This window comes from Palaemon carinicauda, chromosome 1, assembly GCF_036898095.1.
Source record: "Palaemon carinicauda isolate YSFRI2023 chromosome 1, ASM3689809v2, whole genome shotgun sequence".
NCBI lineage: Eukaryota > Metazoa > Arthropoda > Malacostraca > Decapoda > Palaemonidae > Palaemon > Palaemon carinicauda.
In genome coordinates, this window is record NC_090725.1 from 237,151,770 (window position 1) to 237,178,460 (window position 26,691).

Genomic DNA, 26,691 nt, shown 5'->3' on the forward strand with positions numbered 1-26,691 from the left:
TTAAACAATCAACAATTAATTTTTTTTGGTTGCAGTCAGCTAATCCAAAGCTGCTAGTATAAAAGAAACCAAAATATTAATTTCCTTAAATATCTCAATCAAATACTGTAATACAAACAAAATAAAATCATACTTTGCTTAAATCTACGTTTGATAGTAGAATGGGCTTAATACACAGTATTTGATTTTGTCCGCTATTTCTCAATTTTAGCCAACATAACATATACGTACTAAAAGAAGTCTATAATAATCTTGGTTATGTCAACTGACCTTCATTTAGCCATTTTTGTACTCTTCTCTTATCAATTTAAGGTGCATTAACAATAGCAATTACTAATTTTCTGTTTGTCGTGAGCTGATATCAAGCAGACAGTAGAGATTATGCTCCCATATACAAGTATCCGCCAGCTATTCAAGAATAAACATTCGCTAAATCACATATTCGCGAGAATTTCTGTGGAGCATATCAACTAAATTTGTGAAAGAAAAACAAAATTTGAGGATTTTATAACTTATCCAGTAGCATTTCCTAGTCAGGGATTCCTACAGTGCAATATTTTTGTCTGGCACAAAAAAAAAAAAAAAAAAAAATCATACTGTATTTAGGGGGTATTATGAAAAATGTTGGTTTGATATAATTAGCTGTACACCGGTTACCCCAATTTTATAACATATTCACATAAAAACACTAAACCAGTTGTAGTTGCCTCTACAAGTGTTCGTTCACATGAAAGCAGTGTTGCCAAATGTTCATCAAATTTCAACAAGGAAGCAAAATTTCGATATTTCACAAATTCCCCGTGCACACATTATCATACAAAATGTTATTTTTATTAGTAAAATAAATTTTTGAATATACTTACCCGATAATCATGTAGCTGTCAACTCCGTTGCCCGACAGAATTCTATGGAGGGATACGCCAGCTATCACAATACTAGAAGGGGGTGTACTTACCAGCGCCACCTGTGGCCAGGTACTCAAGTACTTCTTGTTGACACCTCCTCAATTATTCCTCGGTCCACTGGTTCTCTATGGGGAGGAAGGGAGGGTCGATTAAATCATGATTATCGGGTAAGTATATTCAAAAATTTATTTTACTAATAAAAATAACATTTTTCAATATTAAACTTACCCGATAATCATGTAGCTGATTCACACCCAGGGGGGTGGGTGAAAAACCAGTGTACAAGACTAAAGGATAGCTAAGTATCCCGTATTTCATATAATCAGTTATCCACAATAACAATGAAATAATAAGTACCTGGTAAGGAAGTCGACTTGAACCGTTACTCTGCCTTTAATAAGATCGTCTTCCTTACTGAGCGCAGCGTTCCTCTTGGGAGGCTGAATCAACTCAAAGGTGCTAAAGTATACAGGGCTGCAACCCATACTAAAGGACCTCATCACAACCTTTAACCTCGGCGCTTCTCAAGAAAGAATTGACCACCCGCCAAATCAACAAGGATGTGGAAGGCTTCTTAGCCGACCGTACAACCCATAAAAAGTATTCAAGAGAAAGGTTAAAAGGTTATGGGATTATGGGAATGTAGTGGCTGAGCCCTCGCCTACTACTGCATTCGTTGCCACGAATGGTCCCAGGGTGTAGCAGTACTCGTAAAGAGACTGGACATCTTTGAGATAGAATGATGCGAACACTGACTTGCTTCTCCAATAGGTTGCATCCATAACACTCTGCAGAGAACGGTTCTGTTTGAAGGCCACTGAAGTAGCCACAGCTCCCACTTCATGTGTCCTTACCTTCAGCAAAGCAAGGTCTTCTTCCTTCAGATGAGAATGTGTTTCTCTAATCAGAAGCCTGAATAGTAAGAAACTGAGTTCTTAGAACTTGGAAAAGAAGGTTTCTTGATAGCACACTATAAGGCTTCTGATTGTCCTTGTAAAGGTTAAGACCTTTTTAGATAGTACCTAAGAGCTCTAACTGGGCAAAGTACTCTCTTCAGATCATTCCCCACCAAGTTGGACAGGCTTGGGGTCTCGAACGACTTAGGCCAAGGACGTGAAGGAAGCTCGTTTAGCAAAAACCGAGCTGCAAGGAACATGTAGCCGTTTCAGATGTGAAAACAATGATCCTGCTGAAGGCGTGGATCTCACTTACTCTTTTAGCTGTTGTCAAGCACACGAGGAAAAGAGTTTTTAATGTGAGGTCCTAAAAAGAGGCTGATTGGAGAGGTTCAAATCTTGATGACATAAGGAACCTTAGGACCACGTCTAGATTCCAGCCTGGAGTGGACAACCGACGTTCCTTTGAGGTCTCAAAAGACCTAGGGAGGTCCTGTAGATCTTTGTTGGTGGAAAGATCCAAGCCTCTGTGGCGGAAAACCGCTGCCAACATACTTCTGTAACCCTTGATCGTAGGAGCTGAAAAGGATCTTACTTTCCTTAGATATAACAGGAAGTCAGCAATCTGGGTTACAGTGGTACTGGTTGAGGAAACTGCATTGGTCTTGTACCAGCTACGGAAGACTTCCCCTTGAGACTGATAGATTCTGAGAGTGGATGTTCTCCTTGCTTTGGCAATCGCTCTGGCTGCCTCCTTCGAAAAGCCCCTAGCTCTTGAGAGTCTTTCGAAAGTCTGAAGGCAGTCAGACGAAGAGCGTGGAGGATTGGGTGTACCTTCTTTACGTGAGGTAGACTTAGAAGGTTCACTCCTAGAGGAAGAGTCCTGGGAATGTCGACCAGCCATTGCAGTACCTCTAAGAACCATTCTCTCGCGGACCAGAGCAGAGCCAACCAACGTCAGCCGTGTCCCTTTGTGAGAGGAGAACTTCTGAAGTACCCTGTTGACAATCTTGAACGGCGGGAATGCATACAGGTCGAGATGGAACCAATCCAGCAGAAAAGCATCCACGTGAACTGCTGCTGGGTCTGGAATCGGAGAACAATACAACAGGAGTCTCTAGGTTATCGAGGTAGTGAACAGATCTATGGTTGGCTGACCCCACAGGGCCCAAAGTCTGTTGCAAACATTCTTGAGAAGGGTCCACTCTGTGGGGATGACCTGACCCTTCCGTCTGAGGTGATCTGCCATGACATTCATACCGCCCTGAATGAACCTCGTTACCAGTTAGCTTTCGATCTTTAGACCAGATGAGTAGGTCCCTTGCGATCTAGAACAACTTCCACGAAAGAGTCCCTCCCTGCTTGAAGATGTAAGCCAGGGCTGTGGTGTTGTCAGAGTCCACCTCCACCACTTTGTTAAGCTGGAGGGACTTGAAGTTTATCAAGGCCAGAATAACCGCCAACAACTCCTTGCAATTGATGTGAAGTGTCCTTTGCTCCTGATTCCATGTTCCCGAGCATTCTTGTCCGTCCAAAGTCGCACCCCAGCCCGTGTCTGATGCGTCCGAGAGGAGACGGCGGTCGTGTTTCTGAACAGCCAAAGGTAGACTTCCTTGAGAAGAAAGCTGTTCTTACACCACGCGAGAGAAGACCTCCTCTCTTCGGAAACAGGAACTGAGACCGTCTCTAGCGTCATGTCCTTTATCCAGTGAGCAGCTAGATGATACTGAAGGGGGGGGGGGAGGTGGAGTCTCCCTAACACGATGAACAGGGCCAGCGATGAAAGTGTCCCTGTTAGACTCATCCACTACCTGACTGAGCATCGGTTCCTTCTCAGCATGCTCTGGATGCATTCTAGGGCTTGGAAGATCCTTGGGGCCGACGGAAAAGTCCGAAAAGCTCGACTCTGAAGATCCATACCCAAGGAGACAATGGTCTGGGATGGAACGAGCTGAGACTCCTCAAAATTGACCAGGAGGCCCAGTTCCTTGGTCAGATCCATAGTCCATTTGAAAATCTCCAGACAGCGACGACTTGTGGGAGCTCTTAAAAGCCAGTCGTCTGACGGAGCCGGACACAAGATCATGGTACTGCTGCACAGTCTGTGAACTGTCAATCATGGGCAAGCGAGGAAGTACAGTGACAACCCGAATCTGTCTAGACTGTCTGGGTCGTACAGACAACTCCTTATCGGGTTGCTGAGGTTGCCGCACTGCGTCACAACAAGTCACTTCTGTTGGTTGTTGAACGTCTTCCCCGTGACACATTGACTTCGTAAACAAAAAATCCTCTAACAAGGACTAAGCTTGGACTGCATGTCTTGCAACACAGCTCAAGGTCTATGGGAGCAGGTGTGGTAACAGACGGGATTAGCGACTGAAGTGGAACCATTACCTTCCCTGGAAGCATGTTACGCTTAAATAAAAGTCCATAGGAGGCTATGCAGCTAAAGGCTCCCTCCAAATGACAGAGTCCTCAAGGGAATATCAGAAGGAGGGAGAAAAGAACTTTCTCATCTACAGGGACCATATCCTAGAAAAGCTAAGTTCTCTCAGTGAGGGTTCACTGGTGCAAAAGCAGCAGACTAGAAGGCAACGTTATGAAACTGCTTGACAGTCTAGTGAGTTGGCAACAACCAAAGATGTGTGACTGAGAAGCATGCGGTAAGGTATGCAGAGCATGTTGTATGCAGAGTATGCTGTATGCAGAGCATGCTGAATGTAGAGCATGTTGTATGCAGAGCATGCTGAATGCAGAGCATGCTGTATGCAGAGCATGTTGTATGCAGAGCATGCTGAATGCAGAGCATGCTGTATGCAGAGCATGTTGTATGCAGAGCATGCTGTATGCAGAGCATGCTGTATGTAGAGCATGTTGTATGCAGAGCATGCTGAATGCAGAGCATGCTGTATGCAGAGCATGTAGTATGCAGAGCATGCTGTAAGCAGAGCATGCTGTATGTAGAGCATGCTGTAAGGTAAGCAGAGCGTGTGCATGGCGTTTAACATTTCTCAGAAATTCCATGACCAGTGCTAGAGTGCTTTATGCATGCTTGCATGGGGTTTAAATATCAACATAATATTTACCTTACATTCATAACTCATGATTCATATTTTTGCCATATTCTGCGATATTGTTAAAAATATATTGCAAGGAATACAAATATATTTTTATAAGTAATACAAATAACCTCCATTATCATAAGGTTTGAAAATGGAGGTAAGGTATGCTGAACAGCAGAGTCAGAACGAGCTGGAACAACAATAGTTGTGGTTTCCTCTTCAAGACTCTGTTGAGGGAACACCTGAGGCTCAGTCTGCAAAGGCTGATCAAAGGAAGTAGCAGAAGGTAGGCGCATGGGTGGAGGAGGCTGACTCCTGGCATGAGTGGCTGAACCCAAGGGTTGCGCTTGCTGAGCGGTTGGCGGAAGCGGAGTAGCAAGTTCCTGTTCCTGTGGTGTGAGCGGAGCGCGATGAGGTAGAGGCTGCGCAGAACAAGGTAAATGTCTCGCAAGCTGAGGCTCCTGAGGCGCAAGGCTAAGGTGTAGTGGTGCTTGCCTTGTGGAGGGTTGAGCTCGCTGCAGCGAGAGCTGAGGAGACTGACTCAAGGACGGGAGAGGTGGTTGTACCTCAACCGAGTGTTGCATCACTGGTGGAGCAGCAAGTGGAGGCGGAGGAAGAGAGGTATAATCCTCCTGATCCCATTGTAAAGGTTGCCTTAAAGAAGGCGGAGGCTGAGCACCACTGGGAACAGCCAACTCAGAACGTGGCTCAACATCGTACGCCTGGCAGGTGGTACTGCGATCAGGCGGAGCGAGCGCAGGCGGAGCGAGCGCAGGCGGAGGCGTTGGCGCAACACTCTCAGCCCGACACTCAAGCATCAAGACCGAAAGTTGTGACTGCATGGACTGCAGTAGAGTCAACTTGGGGTCGGCAGACACTAAGGTCTGCTGAGGTAAAGCCTTAACAGCAGAGATCTGTTGCGGCAGAACCTTACTCCTCTTAGGCGGAGTGCATTCAACTGATGACTGAGGAGAGTCAGAGCTAACCCAATGACTGCATCCGGGTTGTTGAACTCTAACTTCGTACGTCTGGCATAGGTCTGGACTTTATGTTTAAGAGGTCTTGAGACCTGAGACCAGCGTTTTCTCCCCTAAATTTCTTCTGCAGACGAGCAAAATAAGGGCTCAATCGTCTGCGGGTGGGAGTGACGGTCTCGGTAAGACACGCCCACAACCACCGAGGATACTTCTGTGCGCCGATCAAGGCCTGCTGAACCCTTTTGTCCTTCGACATTGCTTCTCCCCTGGGCTTGGGAGCTTGCAAGAGGTCCCGGACTGGGAGAACGACTGGCGCGCACAGAAGTACCCTCACGCACAACACTGACACACTTTGCGCTAATCACTTATCACTTTGATTTTCTGTTTGCACTTATTTCACTGAACTCGAAACTTTAAGTGGTTTGTACCTGAAACACGCAATTCTATCCTTTCTCAAAAGTTAGTAATTGCGAAAACAGAATTACAATGTAACAGAAAAATCTAATGAAAGATAAATAATTCAGTGGCTGGAAAGAGACTAAACACTAGATCACTCTAGAAACGTTTACTTTCTTCCCCTAAAGAGACTAGGGAGAAGAGCAAAAACGATAACAACGTTACTCGTACGCCTGGCAGGCTTGAATGAAACGTTTATCCTCCTCTTTCTCCCTCCGTCTCTATCTCTCTCTCTCTCTCTCTCTCTCTCTCTCTCTCTCTCTCTCTCTCTCTCTCTCTCTCTCTCTCTTGACTTAGAACCTGAGAGAAGAGCCCAATCATATATATCGTTAAAACATATTGTTAAAGGAAAAAACTGAAATATTTCCCAAAATGAAAAGTTCCTTTATTAGGATTAAAACCATTAAGTTAAGAAAGAATGAACAAAACGCTAGACACGGTTACTCTTACTGCAATGTGAAACCGTGAAAATTCTTTCTCTATCGTAACGATAGAGTGCAAGTTGAACGTTCTGAACGTCAACAACTGCAGAGACAAAACAAAACGTTAGTTCAACTTTGAAAACAGTACTAGACTATCAAAGAAATTCTTTCAAAGACATTAAAATAGCATAATATGTTAACAGGTAAAACCGAAATGACGGGCTCAATGTTAATTAACTTCGGTACCAAGAAAAGACCGCCTACTATTAGGAAGGTCGAATATAAACAAATATAAAAATTAATTTAAATAAGTTTATAAAAAAAGGAAGTTAATCGAAGAGGCCTATAAGAGGCGGAGAGATATAAAATAATCTAACTTTTGTTAAGCAAAATTAAGAGAGAGAGTCTATACTCTCTTAGACACCAACACTTCCGTCTAAGGGAAGGGTCGGCCATTAAAAGTTGAAAGAGAGTTCATACTCTCTTCGTCACCATAATTAATCAAATTAATTCCAAAAGCTAACTAAGCTAATATAGAAGTTTCCAGTAAAGCGACAGCCGAAATCAAAGAGAAATACTTCACCAAAGTCGTGAAAATACTCCAAGAACATAAGCGTATCCCAGAACGTCTTGCCGGAAGCACGACAGAGGAATAATTGAGGAGGTGTCAACAAGAAGTACTTGAGTACCTGGCCACAGGTGGCGCTGGTAAGTACACCCCCTTCTAGTATTGTGATAGCTGGCGTATCCCTCCATAGAATTCTGTCGGGCAACGGAGTTGACAGCTACATGATTATCGGGTAAGTTTAATATTGAAAAACTATTGATTAAATTAATTCTCTATAAAATCCACTAGGTGGAATAATTTTGCTGCTGTTTGAGACTGGTTCTAGTTAAGTTTTCTACTAGCTTGGTAACACTGCTATCAATTTGCGAAGAGATGTTTTTTCAAGGTCACGTTCAGCATTATCCAGTTGTATTATTTCAGAACTCGGCTAACAAGTCAATTTCAAAATGAAATTTCATAAAAACAATAAAAAAGAATATGATAAAATAAATTAATAATGCATAAACAGCTAATCTAAAGGATTTTAAAATTGTTCATATTTTTTCTTCTTATTACATGTTTTAAATATCAAACCAGGGAGTTGTAAGCATTTTTAAAGGGCATTTCAAGTATTTGTGAATTTTCCCAATTCTCTGGGGGGGGGGGGTTTGTGTCTGGTCCCTAACGCTACCGAATCTGGGGGTTAACTGGAAGTAACCGAGTATCATCGATATAATTTCCTAACTTATACAGTATTATTTGACATTTTCTAACCCTAAATTACACATTTTGACCAGCATTCTTTGGCAATTTTTAATACAGTACTATTTGCAGATTTCTAAAGCTAAATTTCATGTTTTGACTTGCTCTTTTTATCATTATGCTATATTTGACAATTTATAATTGAACTAAATTTTTGACTCGTGAGATTTTTAGCGATTAAAAACTTGGTGTCAAATTTTTCATTACCATGAGAAATTTGTTAATAACGAATTATAAAAAATTAATATTCTAAAAGCATTGATTTTATATAACCAATAACAATGCAAATTAAAATCAAAGCTCTTAATACCACCTGACAAATAACAATGGTTGTAAAACGAAAAAGTCTGCAAAAATTACCTGACTGTAATGGGAATCGCCATTCGTTTGTCACTTTGATTTTCAGCTTCTCGAGTTCCTCCTCTCATCAAAACATATCTGTTCTTTAGCTTTTCTCCAGCACTCTCTGACAGTCTTGGTCCACAACGGCTATAAAAATAAATATTAATAATGAGATAATCCTATTTACATCTTAAAGGCAAAAAGTAAAAAGGCTAAAAAAATTAATGTAAGATTGTAATTTAGATATGTATAGTATACTCATCACCTAAAGTCAGTTTTGTTACCTTTAATTAAGTGAATAAATAAAAAAAGCAAACATGAGTGCCTTCCATAATTAAGATTTTAGTACTGTACTAGTAACAGAAGTCACATGAACTAAAATCCTCTCCTCAGATATAACTGATAAATTATATATATGTAATATATATATATATATATATATATATATATATATATATGTGTGTGTGTGTGTGTATGTGGATTTACAATGCCTACCGCTTAAATGGTATATTACAACATTTATAGTACCTTTATGCAATAACAATTAATTTATAATATATATATATATATATATATATATATATATATATATATATATATATATATGTATGTATGTATGTCTGTATGTATTTGGATTTACAGTGCCTACCACTTGAATGGTAGATTACATTTACAGTCTTTTATAAAATTAATAACAATTAAAATTATAGTAAATACAATCAAGGTAAACATTTTTTCCAAGTAATCACAAGGTTCCAATGCTCGCAAAATAAAAATATTTCTTAAAAACAATATTTTCCCTCATTTACTATATGCAAATTAAACAAATGCTTAAAATGCAAAAAAAAAGATGAATATACCTTCAAGGTACAAAATAAAAAACTTATAAATACAACACACCATTCCAATAAGATGAAAAACTTACCCTCTACAATAGCTAATATATTTCTTCAAAAACTTCAGTGACAGTTCACCTTCAGGTGTTTCCTCGGCAGTTTTGAGGGCATTGAGATGAACATTCATAACGTGCTTTGCCAAAGTCTGCAAAAGTTATCATAAATTTTTAATAACATTGGAACACTATGCAAGGTATTTCTTTTGTTATAAAAATTTTTACACAGAATTTTATCAATACCATAACAACAAAATGGGCATACCGTGTCTCTTGCTTCATCATGCTCATCCTTCACAATAAAGATCATGTCAAATCGAGACAGGATGGTAGGCATAAAATCAATATTTTCTTCACCCTTTGTATCATCCCACCGACCGAAGACAGAGTTAGCTGCAGCCATTACGGAGCATCTTGAATTTAATGTTGTTGTGATACCTGCTTTGGCTATGCTTATGGTTTGCTGTTCCATTGCTTCATGGATAGCTACTCTGTCATCTTCTCGCATTTTATCAAACTCATCAATGCACACGACACCACCATCGGCCAACACCATTGCTCCTCCTTCCATTACAAAATTACGCTAAAAATTAAAATAGCACATTAGAATCTGAATGAAAAACATTATATGCATTTCAGAATATTCAAACGTAAAATTACTAAAACATGAACTGATCTATTCATGTTAACAGACAAAACAACTTACAGTGGCAGGATCTCTCATTACTGAAGCAGTCAGACCAGCAGCAGAGGATCCTTTCCCAGAGGTATATACAGCAATGGGTGCAACACGTTCAACAAACTTCAACAGTTGTGATTTTGCGGTACCAGGATCACCCAACAAAAGTACATTAATGTCACCTCTACGTGTCAACCCATCAGGCAAACGTTTACGTGAGCCACCAAACAAAAGGGTAGCTACAGACTTCTTGATATCTTCGGAACCATAAATACTTGGAGCTATGCTACGAGCAATCCTCTCATATACATTCTCTGACTGGGCCAGACGACGGAACTCCTCCTCCTCAGAAGATGTGATGCTTGTGCCAGAAGAATAACCACGACCTTCCTGATCTATCTGAATGCCAACTACTCTCAAATAGGGAGCTCTGATACCTACAGTCACTTTGTCACGCACATTCCTTTGCTGTTAGAAAGGGGCAGAATGATATTGTGATGCAATTCAATCTAATAATTTTCATAAATTTACAACTATATATAAAAGAAAACAACTTTTCTGCAATGCAATATCAACATAATAAGGTAATTGAAATACTGATGATCCAAAATCTTCTACAGAATACTCTCATTTGCATAATCTTTGGCTTTCTAATAAACAGTCTCTGTTTACAATAAACCCATAGAAACATACCTTAGGTTTACCAACTTTCTTGATTGAGTAAATACCAAGTACTGTTACACGATTACCAGGAACAACACGGTCGCATAATGCCCTGTGGAACAGATCAAATCATGAAGAATAATTCTTAATAATTCAACCATAATTTTTACTTTCTGTTATTCAAATGAAAATAAAAACAGGACAAGAATCAGATAGATTAAAGGAAAATTATAAGTAGGCTACTAATGCTCAGGAATGGATGCACTGGTACTGAAAAACAACCTCAACATTCACAAGGGCTCAGTAATAGGCATCCTTTAGTAACACTCCTATACCATGTTTCCTTGTATTACTAACTTTGGGCATCTTAACCTTGAGAGAGAAGACAAAACTAATAGTATTAAAAATTCTATAACACTGAATACACCCCCCAACCCAAGAGCAGTGCTGTGGCATGTGAGGATATTCAGCAGTCGAGGACAACTGGATGAAAATAATGCCTTTGTACTATTTTAAATTTGGAGAGGTTGGACTGCAAAATGAATGAAAGGAAGCAGAAACAGGTAGAGTAGGACAACATACTGTGAACGTATTTTTGTTCGTGGTGTACCAATTTTCGTGGTCTTCGTGGATGGCCGAATCCACGAATTTACAAATCCAACAAAAAATTTTTATACACTGTCAGATTTTGGTATTGATCTTTGACACATTCGATTTGTGTTCATAGGCCTGGTGTAGTAGGTTCTTTGGTCTTGACAGAGCCAGTTTTCAACCACTGCGTTAACGACATGTTTGAAAGTGATATGCCTACTAACTATATCGTCTCTATTTAAAGTCTGTTAATTACCACCGAGTAACAACAAAAGATTTTGAGTAATGTTTTAGCTTGGGATGCTATATTACAAGAACTTGGGTAGTTCTGTAATTTTCTTTTTTGGCGGCGACATTATAACTATTTGTAGTGATAATTAATCACTTAATTAGTGGTAATTACTAAAATTTTTAGTAAATGAATAAAAGCAATGCATTTCAAATTAACACTTTACCATAATTGGCGTTCAACTAATAACCAAAAAGGTTAGTTTCAAAACGGAAATCCACGAATTCATGAATCCACGAACCAACATTTTTTTTTTTTATAAAACAACGAAAATTGGTACCCACGAACAAAAATACGTTCACAGTAAATCAAATACAGCTAGGGGCTAAAAGAACACTTAAAACGCCGTAAATCCTGCAGTACAGAAAAAAATTTGGGTAACTAAGACTGAGATAAAAGATTAAGTAATAGTATTCATAGTTATGAGTATAAAACACCAAATGGAGGAAAGACAATAGTCATTCAACACCAAATACAGAAAAGAATTTAACTCAAACAACTCCAAATAGACCAGGACCAGGTTAGAAAAGACAAAAAGCTATTATTACACAAATGCTAGAAACTAGGATTTTTAAATTAATCCTCAATTTCCAAATTCTTAATCTCCCTTGCTCTCATTATAATCAAACCAAATCCACTCATAAATCTGTGATATATTACATGACTAAATTATAGCTTGATAACTTTAAAGTCAATAGACAATAATTACAAACTTTAAAGTCAATAGTCAATAATTACATCAAAACATACAGCAAAAATTTCAGGGCAAAGACCAAACACATTCCAAGTCATATAAGGCTCTCTTTAACTGATTCCAAAAACCAAATTAATTTTCTACTGATCTGATATCCTGTACCCTGATTTTCAATACAATGAAAGAAGATTCACCTAATGGGGCAAAAGTGTGAACTATGGGCTAATTTTTTTACCTCTACTGCTTTAATATGACAATTAAATTATTCTCTAAAGCTTTATCCACTATATATCAGTAAAGGATGGAAGGATACACTTATAAAACAATATCAGTCAAGATCCTCTCATATCTTATATAAATGAGTAAACTGTGCTGCATTTGTTCTTATGTATGGTTACTCCATACTTTTATCTTTTCAGTTGAGGAGCATTCACTTTCAGGATTATGAAGGCACCTTAATTGAAAATACATTAAAGCATCGAGTCATGTAAGACCAAATACAACACGGCATTCTCATATACACCAGGAGAATAAGTTGAAGACAATCGATAAACTTTAAGGTATGGTGTAATAATTGATTTTTGTCTTCAATCAAAGCAATGTGTTGTATTTGTTGTTCATATAAACTGTAAATGCTTCCCTCTATTTGGTTTTATATAACTATGAATCCCATAAATACCAAAAAATTTTACTGGAGCTTACTGCAAATAATCAAATTCCCAAATGTCAGGGGCCGACTGTATAATGATTACAGACAAGAGGAATGGAGACACTTTCTTGTAATGCTTCTAAATTAATCTATCACTACATCAGAATGAGAAAACCTTTGTATGTCTATCATTTCATAAAACACAGCATTAATTTCCCTACCAACCTTTCCTAGGATATCAGCATTAAGACTCATGTGGACTGATTATTCAAGTTACCAATTCAACAATTGTAATCATATGTAAATTAATATTTGTGCTTTGAAAAAAAATCTAATAACTTTATTCCCTGAATTGCAATACATTACAAGTTCAATTAAACCCAGTAAGATCACCAAGCACAAGACTTACCTATCAATATACAACTGAAGATGGCGAGGCATTTCACCTTGTGGCAGATTTTCTGGCACTTCTTGGAGTTTAAGAACCTGGTAATCTACACATGCGCACTTGTCAGGCACTATGAAAAATGGATCAAGTGGACATTTTGGTCTTCCAGCTGTTTCTCTGAAATAGAAATTCTTTTAAGCAAAGTACTTACTGGATTCAGTCACTCACCAGAAGGCTGAATGAAGTATCTAATCAGAAAATTCTCAAATATCTATAAGAAATGATTCAAGTTATTTGTATTTTCACTAAGTGTTCAAACCCGAATCTTCAACACTTAGGAGACTAAAAGGATTTATCGATAACATACGCCATATAATGAAACGACAAATAGGATTTATACATATAAATTTTCCAATACAATACAGTAATTCCCTAAATTTGAATACTAACCCCAGTATAGAATATTAAACTCATTAATCTATAGCAAAAGTACTGTACAGCTACAGATTTTGCAATCTTCTACGTCATAGGCAATCACTGCACAAGAATCCAAAATTGCTGAATACTCTTTTTATGTATAAATTTCTTAATTCCTACATATTATCAACAATATCCAAACGTTACATTATAATTATGATCCAACATCTTAATACGATACACTGTCGTCTGTAAAAACATTTAAATGAGAGACCAGACCGGCAATGTTTGGGATCTTTCATGGCAGAAGATAAGTGCTATTAAAATTTTGTACAAAAGCTACACTACGGGATTGCCAACTATACTCAATCTTTCCTAATGAGGCACATTTGCACAGACTCGCAGCGGTGCTCTTTTAGCTCGTTGAAGTTTCCTGATCGCTGATTGGTTAGAATTATCTTGTCCAACCAATCAGCAATCAGGATACTTTTCAGAGCTAAAAGGGCAACCCTGCAAGTCGGCGTAAATCTGCCTCACTAAAATTAATTGACCCTAGTAGATTAAATCATGTTACTGCCATAACTTTCACCATCAGGCTAATAGAGAAAATAACAGCAAAACAAATACAGTCTTTCTGATTGGAGGATCAAGAACCAAAAAGTGATATTATACTACATCAAAACAAAATTTCTTATAAAACTTCAAAATATGATTCACCTAAATTTCTTATAAAACTTCAAAATATGATTCACCTAAATTTCTTATAAAACTTTAAAATATTAACAACTATCATTTTCAAAAATTTAAATGCATTCTGACTTATCAGCAAATTAATTGGCCAGCAAGGAGGTCATTATCTTATATGGTAACCAGTCACATATATACTCTCCGAGCTCATAGGAATGATTTTTATTGAATGAAAATTAAACTGGATTTGGGGAAAATTATGCTTGGACAGTTGGATGTGATAAGTCCAAAGGGAAACAATTAAAAGTTAATGGCAAATGAAAAGGCTAACAGGTTCAAACAGACACTGAAGAATATTCAGTATGCCAAGGAAGGTACAATGAAGATAGAAACCCCTACCTCATCAGAATAAGTTTTCACTGGAATTGGTAACCCATAGCACTATGGAATAGAGTTTTCACTGGAGATGTAACTCATCTCCATCAAAATAATGAACAAAATTTGCCTCAATTTTTTTTATATATATATATATATATATATATATAACTTAGGTTTTGGGTATCAAAAATACTTAAAACTAAGGTAAAAGTTTTACAATTAAGATCTAATAAGATAAAAAAACCTTTGGTCAAGGCAAACAACCTATATTACTGTACACTTCTTTAAGGAAAACCTAACCATATTCCAATATATTTCATATTTCTGATATTAGATATAATAGGCACTAAACACTAGAAAAAAAAAAAAGTTAAATAAAATTCCTATCTAACCAAAGAAAAAGGTTTCACTAAACTTACGAGTTACATTTCCTTGGTAGTTGATAGCCTTCAAGACCAGGTTTGACACTGATATTAGCTATGGTAGTTTGGCAGGATCGACACTGAACCATCAACGTTTGGGCTTTGGCCTTCACTCCAGATGCAGCCACAACTATTCCAGCAACTTTTATTAAACGACTAACTTCATCAGACTGTGAGGGTAAACCAGACAAGAACATTTTGTTATAAAGTTATTTTTTTCAAACATCTAAATCCACAGTACAGTATTTAAAATATAGACTACACCAGTTTTTTCCTTTTCAAATTATACAGCACTGCCATAAAATCAGATTACAATTCAGAACAATAAGAGGGAACTTTTAATCACTAAAGTAAATAAAAAATAATATTGTGCTGATTATCAAACATTCTGTAAAGGATTATTTCAAGGGGCTACTGTAATTAAATCATAATAAATCAAATTTATACATTGGCCTGAAAGATTAAAAATTTCAACTTATAGCAATCAAATTACTGTTTAAGATGAAAATGTTCAAGAACATGAGAAATTTGGAATTTTTCTCTCTCAAAAGTAAACTATTTTTTTGTGTCTGTTTTTATGCCATAGATTTGTGACCAAAAATTGGCAAAATCCAATACTCGGCTTGGCTTTGGTCCCAGGAATACCAAGAATGGGAGATACATCCTGTACTTTAGACTAAGCCATTCTTTTATTAAAGGAACGACTGACAAGTTGCAACTGGAGAAAGCCAATGCCTGCTAGAAGAATCTTCGGTTTATGGATATTAATAGGTCAATAGGCTTCCCAGCAATAGATGTCCTAAATCTTTTAGAAATTTGAGACAACTCGATGACGATGGAATGGCAAACATGTTGGGTGAAGATGTTATTGAATATATCCAGCAGAGGAGAATCATAGAGTTACCGGTTGAGCATTCAGAAGAGCTCCTCAAGCCATCGACAGGAGAGGACAACGATGACAACTCAAGCCACAGATACAGACTTAACAACAGATGCCAATTACAATGCTTCTAACAAAACAAACTCTTCGATGTGCTAAAGGAAGAGAGAAGCTATGAAGACGTAGGCTGCTCTTAGGTATAAAAACATCTACCATTCCTACATCAAGAAGGACCAAAAGAATAAGTGGATGACGGCAAATGTCACTTTGAACAATACTGCAAAAAGGGTAGTCATTCTTCTCTGTGTATAAACAGCAACATTTTTTGTATTTACATTTTAAGTCCCTCAACACCAACTAAACCAGAAATCTCTTTGAAGCATTTTCTCCCTGCTTCAGCCAAGAAAATCTAGGAAAAAACAAATTTTACAAAGGAGAAATTTACTTATTTTTTTCTTTTTTTTACAGATGAGTGCTTGCTATCTGTTCCTGAAAAAAAATAATAATAAAGGGGGAAGGACATAAGTGAATTTGAAGAAACTATGATACCCCAAAAAGGGGAGGGAGACTTTTTGTTACACATTTGCTTTTCTCTACACAGCATTCCCCATGGAAATACTTTCACTGACATATTGCATTCTGGCAGATTGTATATCTCGAACACAAAATAGTTTTAATAAATAAGAATCTCTTAAATTTCTGTTAGCAGACAAGTTGTGGTAATAGTTAGTGGCTGGGGTATGGCCATGTAAGGGCATGGTGAAAGATTTGAGCTAATAGTACAAATGTTAAGCCGGGTAGCATAATGGAGTCATTACAGGTATAACCAAACCTAGAAAAGCCACATCAATGCTTTCAAAAAAAGCTTAAAATGTCAATAGAGTCAAGTGCAAGACTATGCATACGTCAGATGTATGCAACTATAGGCAAATGGGTTGCACAAATCAATCACTCCACAGGTGGGTGGTACTAACTGCTGCAGGTGAGCTGTGAAACTTGGCAGCAAGTAATTACTACAGCAGAAGTAATAACCAACAAAACCAAGCCAGCTAGAAACCCTGAAGAAAAGTGCTTGTTCTTCACCGACAAACAGCCAGAGGAGCTAAAACAACCCAACTACTGTCCAAAAGTGATAAAGGTGAGGTCATTAAAGAAGTCTGAGCTAAAAAATCATGGAAATTTCCTAAAAATAAGTGCATAATAGAAGCAGGGACACACCTGGAGCAACAATAATAGTGCCCTCAAGTTCCCAAATACAATCAGGTTGAGAGGGTAATCTGACCAGGCAAAATCAAGATGACTCATGGTTGTGAAATTGGCAAAGACCAAGACTGGCCGACAGCAACCTCCTTGAATATAACGATAGATAGTATTATTAGCTCATGTTGAAGAGATTAAATGCCGAAGTGTGTAAGTAGCGTTTGTAAACGTGGAGCCAGGCAATCCACTATTAACAGTATATTGATTAATAGAATTTTGCATCTGCAATTATGGAGCTACAGGACCCTCCCTTCTTCACTTCCATTGTCAAATAAAAAAGGCACCTCTTAATTAATGGGGCTTCCAACCTTAATTACATGACCTTCCAACAATATTGGCCAACTTAACCATTCTGAAGATTGGTCCAGATAAGACTATTCATCTGAAACTAACGGAACAATTGTTGTAACAACAGGCTCACAATTGCTTATCAATCCTGAAGATAACAGACAAGTTCTGCATTACAGTATAAAACAAGGTAAGGAACAAATGATGTCAAGATGTGAAAAAAAAAAAAAAAAAAAAAAGGGTGCCCATACATTCATAACTTCTCCTAAAGTGCCAATATTAAAGACTGCTCACCTATTTTCAATTAAATAGCTGTACCTGCCTCGCATCTATTTGACTGAATCCAAAGATACCAGTTAGTGGGAAAATACCATCACAAATGAGGAGAGCAGGCACTGCAAGTCACAAAAATTTTAGCAAAAGGCCTTCCTACATCACACATATAACTATCTTCATCATTATCTTCTCAAGGAAATAATGACCTACGATAGGAAAGGAAGAGAGAGAAGTGATTGGTAGAGGAAGAAGAGACATGCTCTTTCCTTCCCCTTGCCTACCATTCTCCCTTGCTTCTACAATGTCATGGCCTAGGTGACCAGTAAAGACAGCAATTCCTGTGAGGAATAGAAACCACTACACTGGGAGTTTTGTCACACAGGAGGTACTGTGAACTCTCAATGACAATGCAACACAGGATCATTATCTGGGAAACACTCTGACCACCAGTTAAACCTCCCAGACAAAATTTTCAAAATCAGGTACACAGGTACAGTGACACACTGTCCAAGACTGATAACTCACTCTCAAGGCAGACACTAACACAAAGAAAGATGAATTAAGCTAAAAGTTCATTGTCTTTATAATTGGAAGTGCAAGAACAGACTAAAGGAGGTGAGCTGCTTAAAGTCAGCCCTCAATATGGTACACAACACATGGAGTTCTGAAGCTATGTATCCTCATGGGAACAACAGTCCCTTTTACCACAGACTTACCTTTCAGAGTGCTTCCACTTACAAGGAAGAGCATTCCCCAAAACTAAAAATATGTGCAACAATTTTCACAAAGAACATAAGAAAAGATCCAAGTCAAGAGCACACAATACTACGTCTAAACCCATTGCCGCCAAACACAAATGTGGCTATGCTGTAACAGGCAGGTGGAGAGAGCTCTCCTCGCACCACCTGTCATTAGTAACTACCTTAGAAACTATCCAATGGCCATTCCAGCACCGCAAATTACAAAGGCCAAAATCTTTGTGCATATGTGCATAGCAACAAACCTGCTTTCATATTAAGAGAATAATGATAAACTAATCTGGACAAGGATGGCTACAACCATAAAAAACAGCAAATGAATCAGGTGGAATACAAATGGAAAGTATGAGCCGGAGTAAAGATACAGTACTACGCATTAATTAACCTATTAAGCATCACCCGGGGGACACCTCCCTGCTAACGTACAGTCATGCTCTCTTTGCAGTTAGCGGTCATTTCACGAATGATAGTTTATGCTTATAATTCGTATTTATAGTTAAATGTAGGAATATTAACTAAATAATGGAATAAAATAATAATACGCCCATTTCATTTCAAAAGGCTACATAATACGGAATTATTAACATTATACATCTAGCATTATTATTCTTTTGTTAATACCAGACTCCTCATCTAGTATTTCAATTATTTCATCTAAAGAAATACGCCTCATATTTAGGCCACTCATTATGAAAGAAGCAAAATAAATTACTCTAAATAAACACCCAAAACGCACTGAAAGGAAACCCGACAGTACCAGTTGTCTAACATCAAGCGACCTCCAGAAAAAGTTGCCTGACACCATCTAAGTTTCCATTTACAGCTTACATATGCTGAGACTGTTGCCAAGGGGTGTTCCTGTACTTACTATATAAATAAACATGACATTCGTAGATAATTTGTATTTTTCCTAACTATACAAACCTTAGCTATTTATTAGGGGTTATACTTTTGGCGGAGCTGAAATGATGAGCCATTAAAATATAGTGAGAGTTAACTACCCACACCGCTAGTTAGCAGGGGTGGGGTGGGGGGTAGCTTGCTACCACTCCCGTTCACACACCTGTGATTTAGTCACTTTGTTTGGAGGTAAGACTTCAGGGGGGAGACGGATGGCGGGCAAGTTTGTATAAATAGCTAAGGTTTGTATAGTTAGGAAAAATACAAATTATCTACTAATTTGTCATTTGTTCCATAACTGGAATACAAACCAGGCTATTTATTAGGGGTGACTCACCCATTAGGAAGGGTGCTTTTGTCTTTGCCCGGGGGCTCCTTATCTGAGTATGTTAGAACTCAAAAATAAGGAGTCCCTGCCCTCGCTAAAACCTTGCTACGCAAGCTGTGTGTTGAGACATGCAGAAGTGTGACTGTCTAGGTAAAGTTATTCCGAGTCTATGTAGGAAAAGCCTGATGTAACCAAGACTTTCCCAATACCACCTCGCCAGGGTAAGGGGACGCAATAGTATTAGCTTAATACTAGGTACACAAGGGAGCATGGTTTACCTACAGTGGTTTGAGGTCAGCTTATGCAGAGAACCCAGGATGCTGCTTTTCCCACGAGAGAGTAGGATTAAGTAAAGAATAAGAGCCAGTCAAATCTTTTCAATCATGCAGACTAAAATCGGGTATCAGTGCCCTCAACCCTCTGCTACTTGTCCAATAAGGAGTTTGAGGTATACAACCAGCTGCTGTGCAGCCACCACCGAACCGATAAGAAATTGTATCGAGTTCCTGTGGGTCACGTCTTGCAGGAGAAAGGTTGTGAAAGTCACCTGGAGCATTCTCATCTTCTCTTGTAAAACCTACGTCACAGAGTAATCTGCTAAGAAGGACCACTTAGAGTCGTCATGTCGAGATGATGTTTCGGTGATCCTCTAGTCTCTCCCAGTGCTGATGACAAGAGAAGGGACCCGGGTGGGCTGTTGCCGTTTTCTTTAGGTAAAGGCTCATACCTTACCCTGGGTACAGTAACGGATGATCTGGGTCGTCCGTTACCGAGTGGAGACTTGTGTAGGATCCATCACCTCTGGAGACTGTGTCTGATGACATACTCAGGGACGAAACTGAACATTGTCTTTCGCACCTCTCAATAATGGGCGTTGTCGAAACAGAAACCATGAAGTTCATTGACTCGTATGGTTGCTGTCCGAGTGTGTAGGAACATGTGTTCTTAAATCAGGAGAAAATTTGTTGCCTGGTGAATTTGAACATAAGGAGGTCTCTTTAGAGATCGGTGAATTTGAACCACGTTCAGAGAGGAAGGTCTCAATTCCGATTGAGAAAAGGCAAGTTGCAAGTCCGTATGAGTTATAAAAGTCTATCGATGAGAGGGTGCCCCTTTCTTTCAGTTTGAAGGTGAAGGATCATCTTTACTTGTCGAAACTGAATAGGGGGTCTTTTCCTCTTGTATATACTTGAGGATTCCGCTATTGCTGGAATCGAGGTATCGAGTGGAGAGAGACACTTTCACATGAGACCAACCACACAAGACGCTATAATGCCTGGTAGACTGAAGCTGAGGAATTCCTCAGATATCTAGACAACCTTTTTCGCAAAAGAGGTATTGAGTAGTCTCCATGCGTACAATCATAGCAAAGCTATAGCTTGTGGTAGGTGTCAAAGTGGGATGTCTGTGATGTGGAGAGGGTTCTCTTGGCGACTATCAGGAGCTACAAAAGGTTTGGAAACCGTCCTGCATAATGCCATAGCGGAGCTATGAGAGTTATTGAGAGGTTGACCGATGTTCTAGCCTTCTTGAGTGTCCTTCTCTAGATAAAACAGGGACGAGACGTAAACGTCATTGTTGCACCCATCGTTGTTGCCAGAGCGCCTTGGGGTCTAGGACTGGGGAGCAACAGCAGCCTGAGATTCCGGAGCGTTGCAAACAGATCCCTAGTTGGAGGACCCCGTAAAGTCGGGACTTTGTCGGCTACAAGGCGATCGAAAGACCATTCGAAATACCTTATCTGAGATGCTGTGCACGGATTGTTGGCGAGCATGTTCTTCTAGTCTGGAATGAAGCGGGCTGATAGTGGTACCGAACGGACTTTGGCCCATCTTAGTGTTTATACTGTTAGATGAGAAGAGGCTACGAGCAAGTTCCTTCTTGCTTGTCGATGCGAGTCTCTATGTGGTGTGTGGTGTGTCGTCCATCACGTCACTAAGTGGTCTGTTAGTAACCGATGAGGCTGCTGAAGGACCGGAAAGTTGGCCTTCATCTCTTAAGCGATTCAAGTGAAGGTACTTTCGGACTCTGTTGAAAGGGCTGAGGTCGTGTGGTGCAGCACTATGGTCCCTCCTCTCTTCTTTTGATGTGTTCTAAGCACAACCTCAAGTCCAAGGGGTGGGGAAGTACTGGTCATGTTGTCACGGGCGTACTTCTAAGAGAAGGGATGATGGCCATGACGACGTCCTCTGAGGGATGGCAGTGACAGCAATTCCCAAGGCATGAACGGAACAGCTCTGCTTCGTAGAACGTAGAAAAACTGCATAGTTAACTGGGAAAAATAAAATTAATTATTTAACAGAAATTCCCTAAGGAAGAACTCCGAAAAGGAACCCCGAGACATTCATAGTGCCATCAGGAATCGGTAAACATAAAAATAAGTATTGCGCCCTTCCTTCCCCAGTCGACATCCACGTGAGAAGGGGGAACGTAGTAACTGTAATAAAAACAGAATTACAATTATTTTAATCAGCTAAGAATATTCACTAATAGTGAGAACCACTGATCCTCCGAAGGGAAGTGTTCCCCACGGAGAAAAGCTGAAAAGTTAAAATTACGATTATAATTTCACTAAAAAATAACTGAGACAAACAATCGGAAGAGCAACCTAACCCGCGCACGGGAAAGGAGCTTCCCCAATACAGCAGTACAATGTTGTTGTAAAGGTGAATGACCTCAAGAAGAGAAAGATTGTAGGCAATCTCTGAGAGGCCACATTCCCTTCGCTCAGAAATCCACGTTTCCCGTAGGAAAAGGGAAAAGGCGAAGACAATAGTTGAATGAAGAGGGTCCAGGCGATGACGATTCCCCTGCGGCAGCCGAGTTGACTGTTTTATGCCGACGGGAAGACCGATGGACCAGAGAGGGAGAGGTCATTCCCCACGAAGTGGAACTGTGCTGGCCTTGCTAATCTACGCAAGTGTCGTTGTGGTATATGTATAACACACACAGCACAAACACTGAAAAGGAAACTTATCACATTTCTATACACATATATATACATAAACATTAAGAATGTTTTCATATATATGCATGTATAAGAAAAAGTAAGTTAAATGACAAAAATTAATAGCAGTCCAGAATAGGCGAGGAGGGAGAGAGGAAACAACCGCTCTCCATCCGAGCCAAAAGTAAAGTGACTAAATCACAGGTGTGTGAACGGGAGTGGTAGCAAGCTACCCTCCCCTACCGCCGCTAACCAGCGGTGTGGGTAGTTAACCCTCGCTAAATTTTAATGGCTCGTCATTTCAGCTCCGCCAAAAGTGTAACCCCTAATAAATAGCGTGGTTTGTATTCCAGTTACGCAACAAATATCATTACGGGACTGACAACTTGAAACACTCATTGAACGTCATGAACGTAATATCCCGTTGAAGGCAGTACCAAGTAGATTGTGAACTTATTATGCAGGTGACGCTTCTAAAAGGTTAAATGGTCAAGAAAAGGGGTAATACTTCCAAATAATTATAGGCTAAAAAACAATGACAATAAAAAGCATATACTGTACCTGGAAATCAAACTATTGCATAGCAGGCAAGGCAGGAGGCTATAGATTAAAGTCACAAACATCAAAGTAAAATGGTTAAAGCCAAATTCAATTACCTGAAGGTTGCGAACATCAACTGGGTGTGACGACGATGTAAGTAAAATCTGAATGTCCTCCACATTTTCTTCACCAAGGGGTCGTGGCGCAGTAACTTCATCAGCCACCTCCTTTGCTGCCTCCTCAAACTAAGCATACAAAATTGCATTATAAAACTGGAAAATGTAGGGATTAAATTGGCTTCATTATACAGGCTACAGCTTAATTCTGTTAAACAGAACCTTTACAATATGAGAAAATTCCAAAATTATCATACTCATCAATTGCTTATGCTGCATTACTGTTAAACTGTATGCTTAAAATAAAGAACAATATTATCAATGGTATGTAAATAAAATATATACATATACATATATATATATATATATATAATATATATATATATATATATATATATATATATATATATATATATATATATATATATATACTGTATATATATAAAACAAAGTAAATCTACCACACTATTTCATGATTAAACAAACAACCATGGTAAGTAGGAAGAGGTTTCTCTATAAGTTAGGTTGACGTATAAACAGTATTCTTACGAGAGGAATATGTTCTGTTGGAGACTTCTTTAGTTTATCAGCTAGGGTCTCGTCAAAACTTGCAATATCCTCAATTGCAACTTCTAAGTAGTACTGGCGAAGATTGTACTGCTGTTTTAAAGAATCCCTGAAATCAAAGTAATAATATTATCAAATGTTCTTTCCCTCAAAACACAGCAACAAGACATAGGATATTTCCTTTCATATTATTTTAGAGATTTTAATGTCACTACACAAACAAGGCTGATTACCCTATCAGACTACCTTACACCAACACCCTTTGTAGGAAGGTATGAACACATATCTAGTCTTTACCATATCAGATGAGACTGGAAGGATACACCAGGTCTAATTATCTAGTCAGGACTACCTCAAGACACAATAATATAGGAACTAAATTGGATTTTTTTTACCATCACTGCCATTGCAGAATATAGACAATGGTGATGAAAGTCACCGAAGCATCTTGGAGAGGAACAATGGAGGCTGCAAACATCGTGATGTGTAAGAGACCTAGCAGCGGAAGCAGGAGCTTGACCTCCCATACCTTGTACCAAAAACCTTTCCATAAATAGGCTATGGTAAAGTACTACTCTCCCACCTTGAACTATGCAGAGGGATCGGTTGATCTCTCGTAAAACTTGATTCGATCAATCGTCCAGTACTTTGGTGATTTCTTCCTTCCGTTTGGGTAATACTTTCTCATTGGGAAGACCCCCTACTGCTTCTCACCCCTCCAAATAGCGAGAAAGAAGTAGAATTTTAAGGAAGGGGAATGAAGGGTGGTGCCCTTCATCCCTACTAGTAGAGCTTTTGCTCTTCAAAAAAATCAAGAGCAGCTAGTTCTATACTTATTCTTGTGAGAACTGAGCACCAGAATCCAACGTATTTGCTAGTTTTTGAGAATGAAACACACATAAGCTCCTGTCCCGTTTGCCAATTGGTCTAATCGAGAAGCATTCATACCTGGTACATATCCTTCCACTTCACAAACTAGCAGAGGGCGTACTGGTAGGGCCACCCTTCCCAGTAAACAGGGGTCTTATTACCACACAGTTTCTCCCAGTGAGCGGAACGGACCGATCAAATGCCTGTCCCAAGTGGGGGAGGATCCTTGTTGACACCCAATTCAAGGCCAATATGGCATCCCAGTTCTTGTGGGCATATTAGGTTTGGAATTGGAAGCTACCTGTTCTAATTTTTCATGGACGACGTAACCCTTCAGGGAAAACTAGCTTGAGAATCTGTCTCTGAATTTGGGTATTAACTCAGACCGTAGAGGAGAAACTAAGCAATGTTATCATGGAAGTATCTTGGAAACATCCCGAGGCAGGAGGTGACAAGAGTGAAAGCCTCCGTCCTGACCAGCAGTGCTCATGCCCAGTCTCCCCTGGAACTGATCAACTGGACAGGCCAGTAAGCTCCTTCCTCTTTTACAGAAACCAACACTGCTCCTCCCACAAAACCATGACTGGCCAGTAATCACATGCAAGCTATGAATCCAATTATAGGTTTCACTTCACTGGGATCATGTACCAGGAAAGGTGGAAAGCTGCAGAAAAACAACGTTCTGTGATCCAGAAGTCATGGGAGAATATGTGGACGGCGTACCAAAACGTATTCTCGGGGAAGTGTGTTGCCAATATGTGACCTTTCTCCTCTCTAAAGGCAAGAATGTACAGTAGAGTATTATGGTTGTTCTCCAAAGAATAAACTTCCAGGTACCTACTGTCGCTCTCCACGTTAGGCGGAGAGCAATCAGTCAAAGGTGCTTTCATCACTAGGCTGGACACAGCAGATACAGCATGTTCCAGGTATATGCCCTGCCTCTCACATATAAGCAGGGAGAGATTGGTCAGCAGTGTTGTCACTCGGCTAGGCAAGAGTTAAAACCGTAGGTACACTGGAATATAGTGCTGGACCATAGCGTCTTGAAAAAGCGAGGGATGATCGTCAGCAAACCATAATGGCGTGAAACTTTCGTGCACTTCAAGTTTGCGCATGTAAAAATCTTGTGCACCAAAATTCATGCATATGAGAGACAATTGGGTTCGTACGAACTCCAGTGCAGGCGGAGAGGGTTGTGTTCCAGCTGGATCTCATTTGCGCAGACAATCATGTTCATGATGTCTTCTTGCATATATATATATGAGAGAGAGAGAGAGAGAGAGAGAGAGAGAGAGAGAGAGAGAGAGAGAGAGAGAATCTTCTCCAAAGTAATGTGGGCCACAGACAACCCTCTCATAGAACACAAAACTGCCAGACAAGACATTCATAGTGCCATCAGGAATCGGTAAACAACGAAGAAAAGGGCGGCACCCCTCCCCTTACACATGACAGCAGTCTGACAATGGAGCACCAACAATGTCCAAGGAAAAATCTTCCTTAGGATGATGTTATCGGCCACGAACACATGATAGTACAGCAACAGACATGCCACCCAACAGGACCGGCAGGTACCACAGAAACTAGCAATGCAATGTCGATCATAATATACCTTGGAAAAGACTGCAAGACCAATTTTCAAAATGAAGGAAAAAACAAAAGATTAAAACAGCCAGATGCAGACGCAGATCAGTACGTCATTACTAATCAGAGGCTGAAGTCAAGGTGAAAGTTTCTCTAAACTGGTGGGTGGGCATGACTACTGTTTCCAGTTTTGGTTTATTCCTATTCCTATTAAAGGTCTCATGTCTGTATTAACGGTTAATTTGCCTTAGACACTACCCAG

At 39.3% G+C, this 26,691-nt stretch overlaps 1 protein-coding gene across 1 annotated transcript in view; it reads right to left on the reverse strand.

The window, feature by feature from the left end:
- Positions 1 to 26,691, reverse strand: part of Mcm5 (Minichromosome maintenance 5) — a 41,221-nt gene that overhangs the window by 9,721 nt on the left and 4,809 nt on the right. The window contains exons 2-10 of the mRNA XM_068388125.1: positions 23,961 to 24,087; positions 23,412 to 23,540; positions 15,116 to 15,288; positions 13,236 to 13,391; positions 10,634 to 10,715; positions 9,968 to 10,408; positions 9,527 to 9,844; positions 9,295 to 9,410; positions 8,388 to 8,516 (exon numbers count right to left, since the gene is read on the reverse strand). Of these exons, the coding sequence (XP_068244226.1) occupies positions 8,388 to 8,516; positions 9,295 to 9,410; positions 9,527 to 9,844; positions 9,968 to 10,408; positions 10,634 to 10,715; positions 13,236 to 13,391; positions 15,116 to 15,288; positions 23,412 to 23,540; positions 23,961 to 24,087 (1,671 nt within the window). The remainder of the gene's footprint in view (positions 1 to 8,387; positions 8,517 to 9,294; positions 9,411 to 9,526; positions 9,845 to 9,967; positions 10,409 to 10,633; positions 10,716 to 13,235; positions 13,392 to 15,115; positions 15,289 to 23,411; positions 23,541 to 23,960; positions 24,088 to 26,691) is intronic.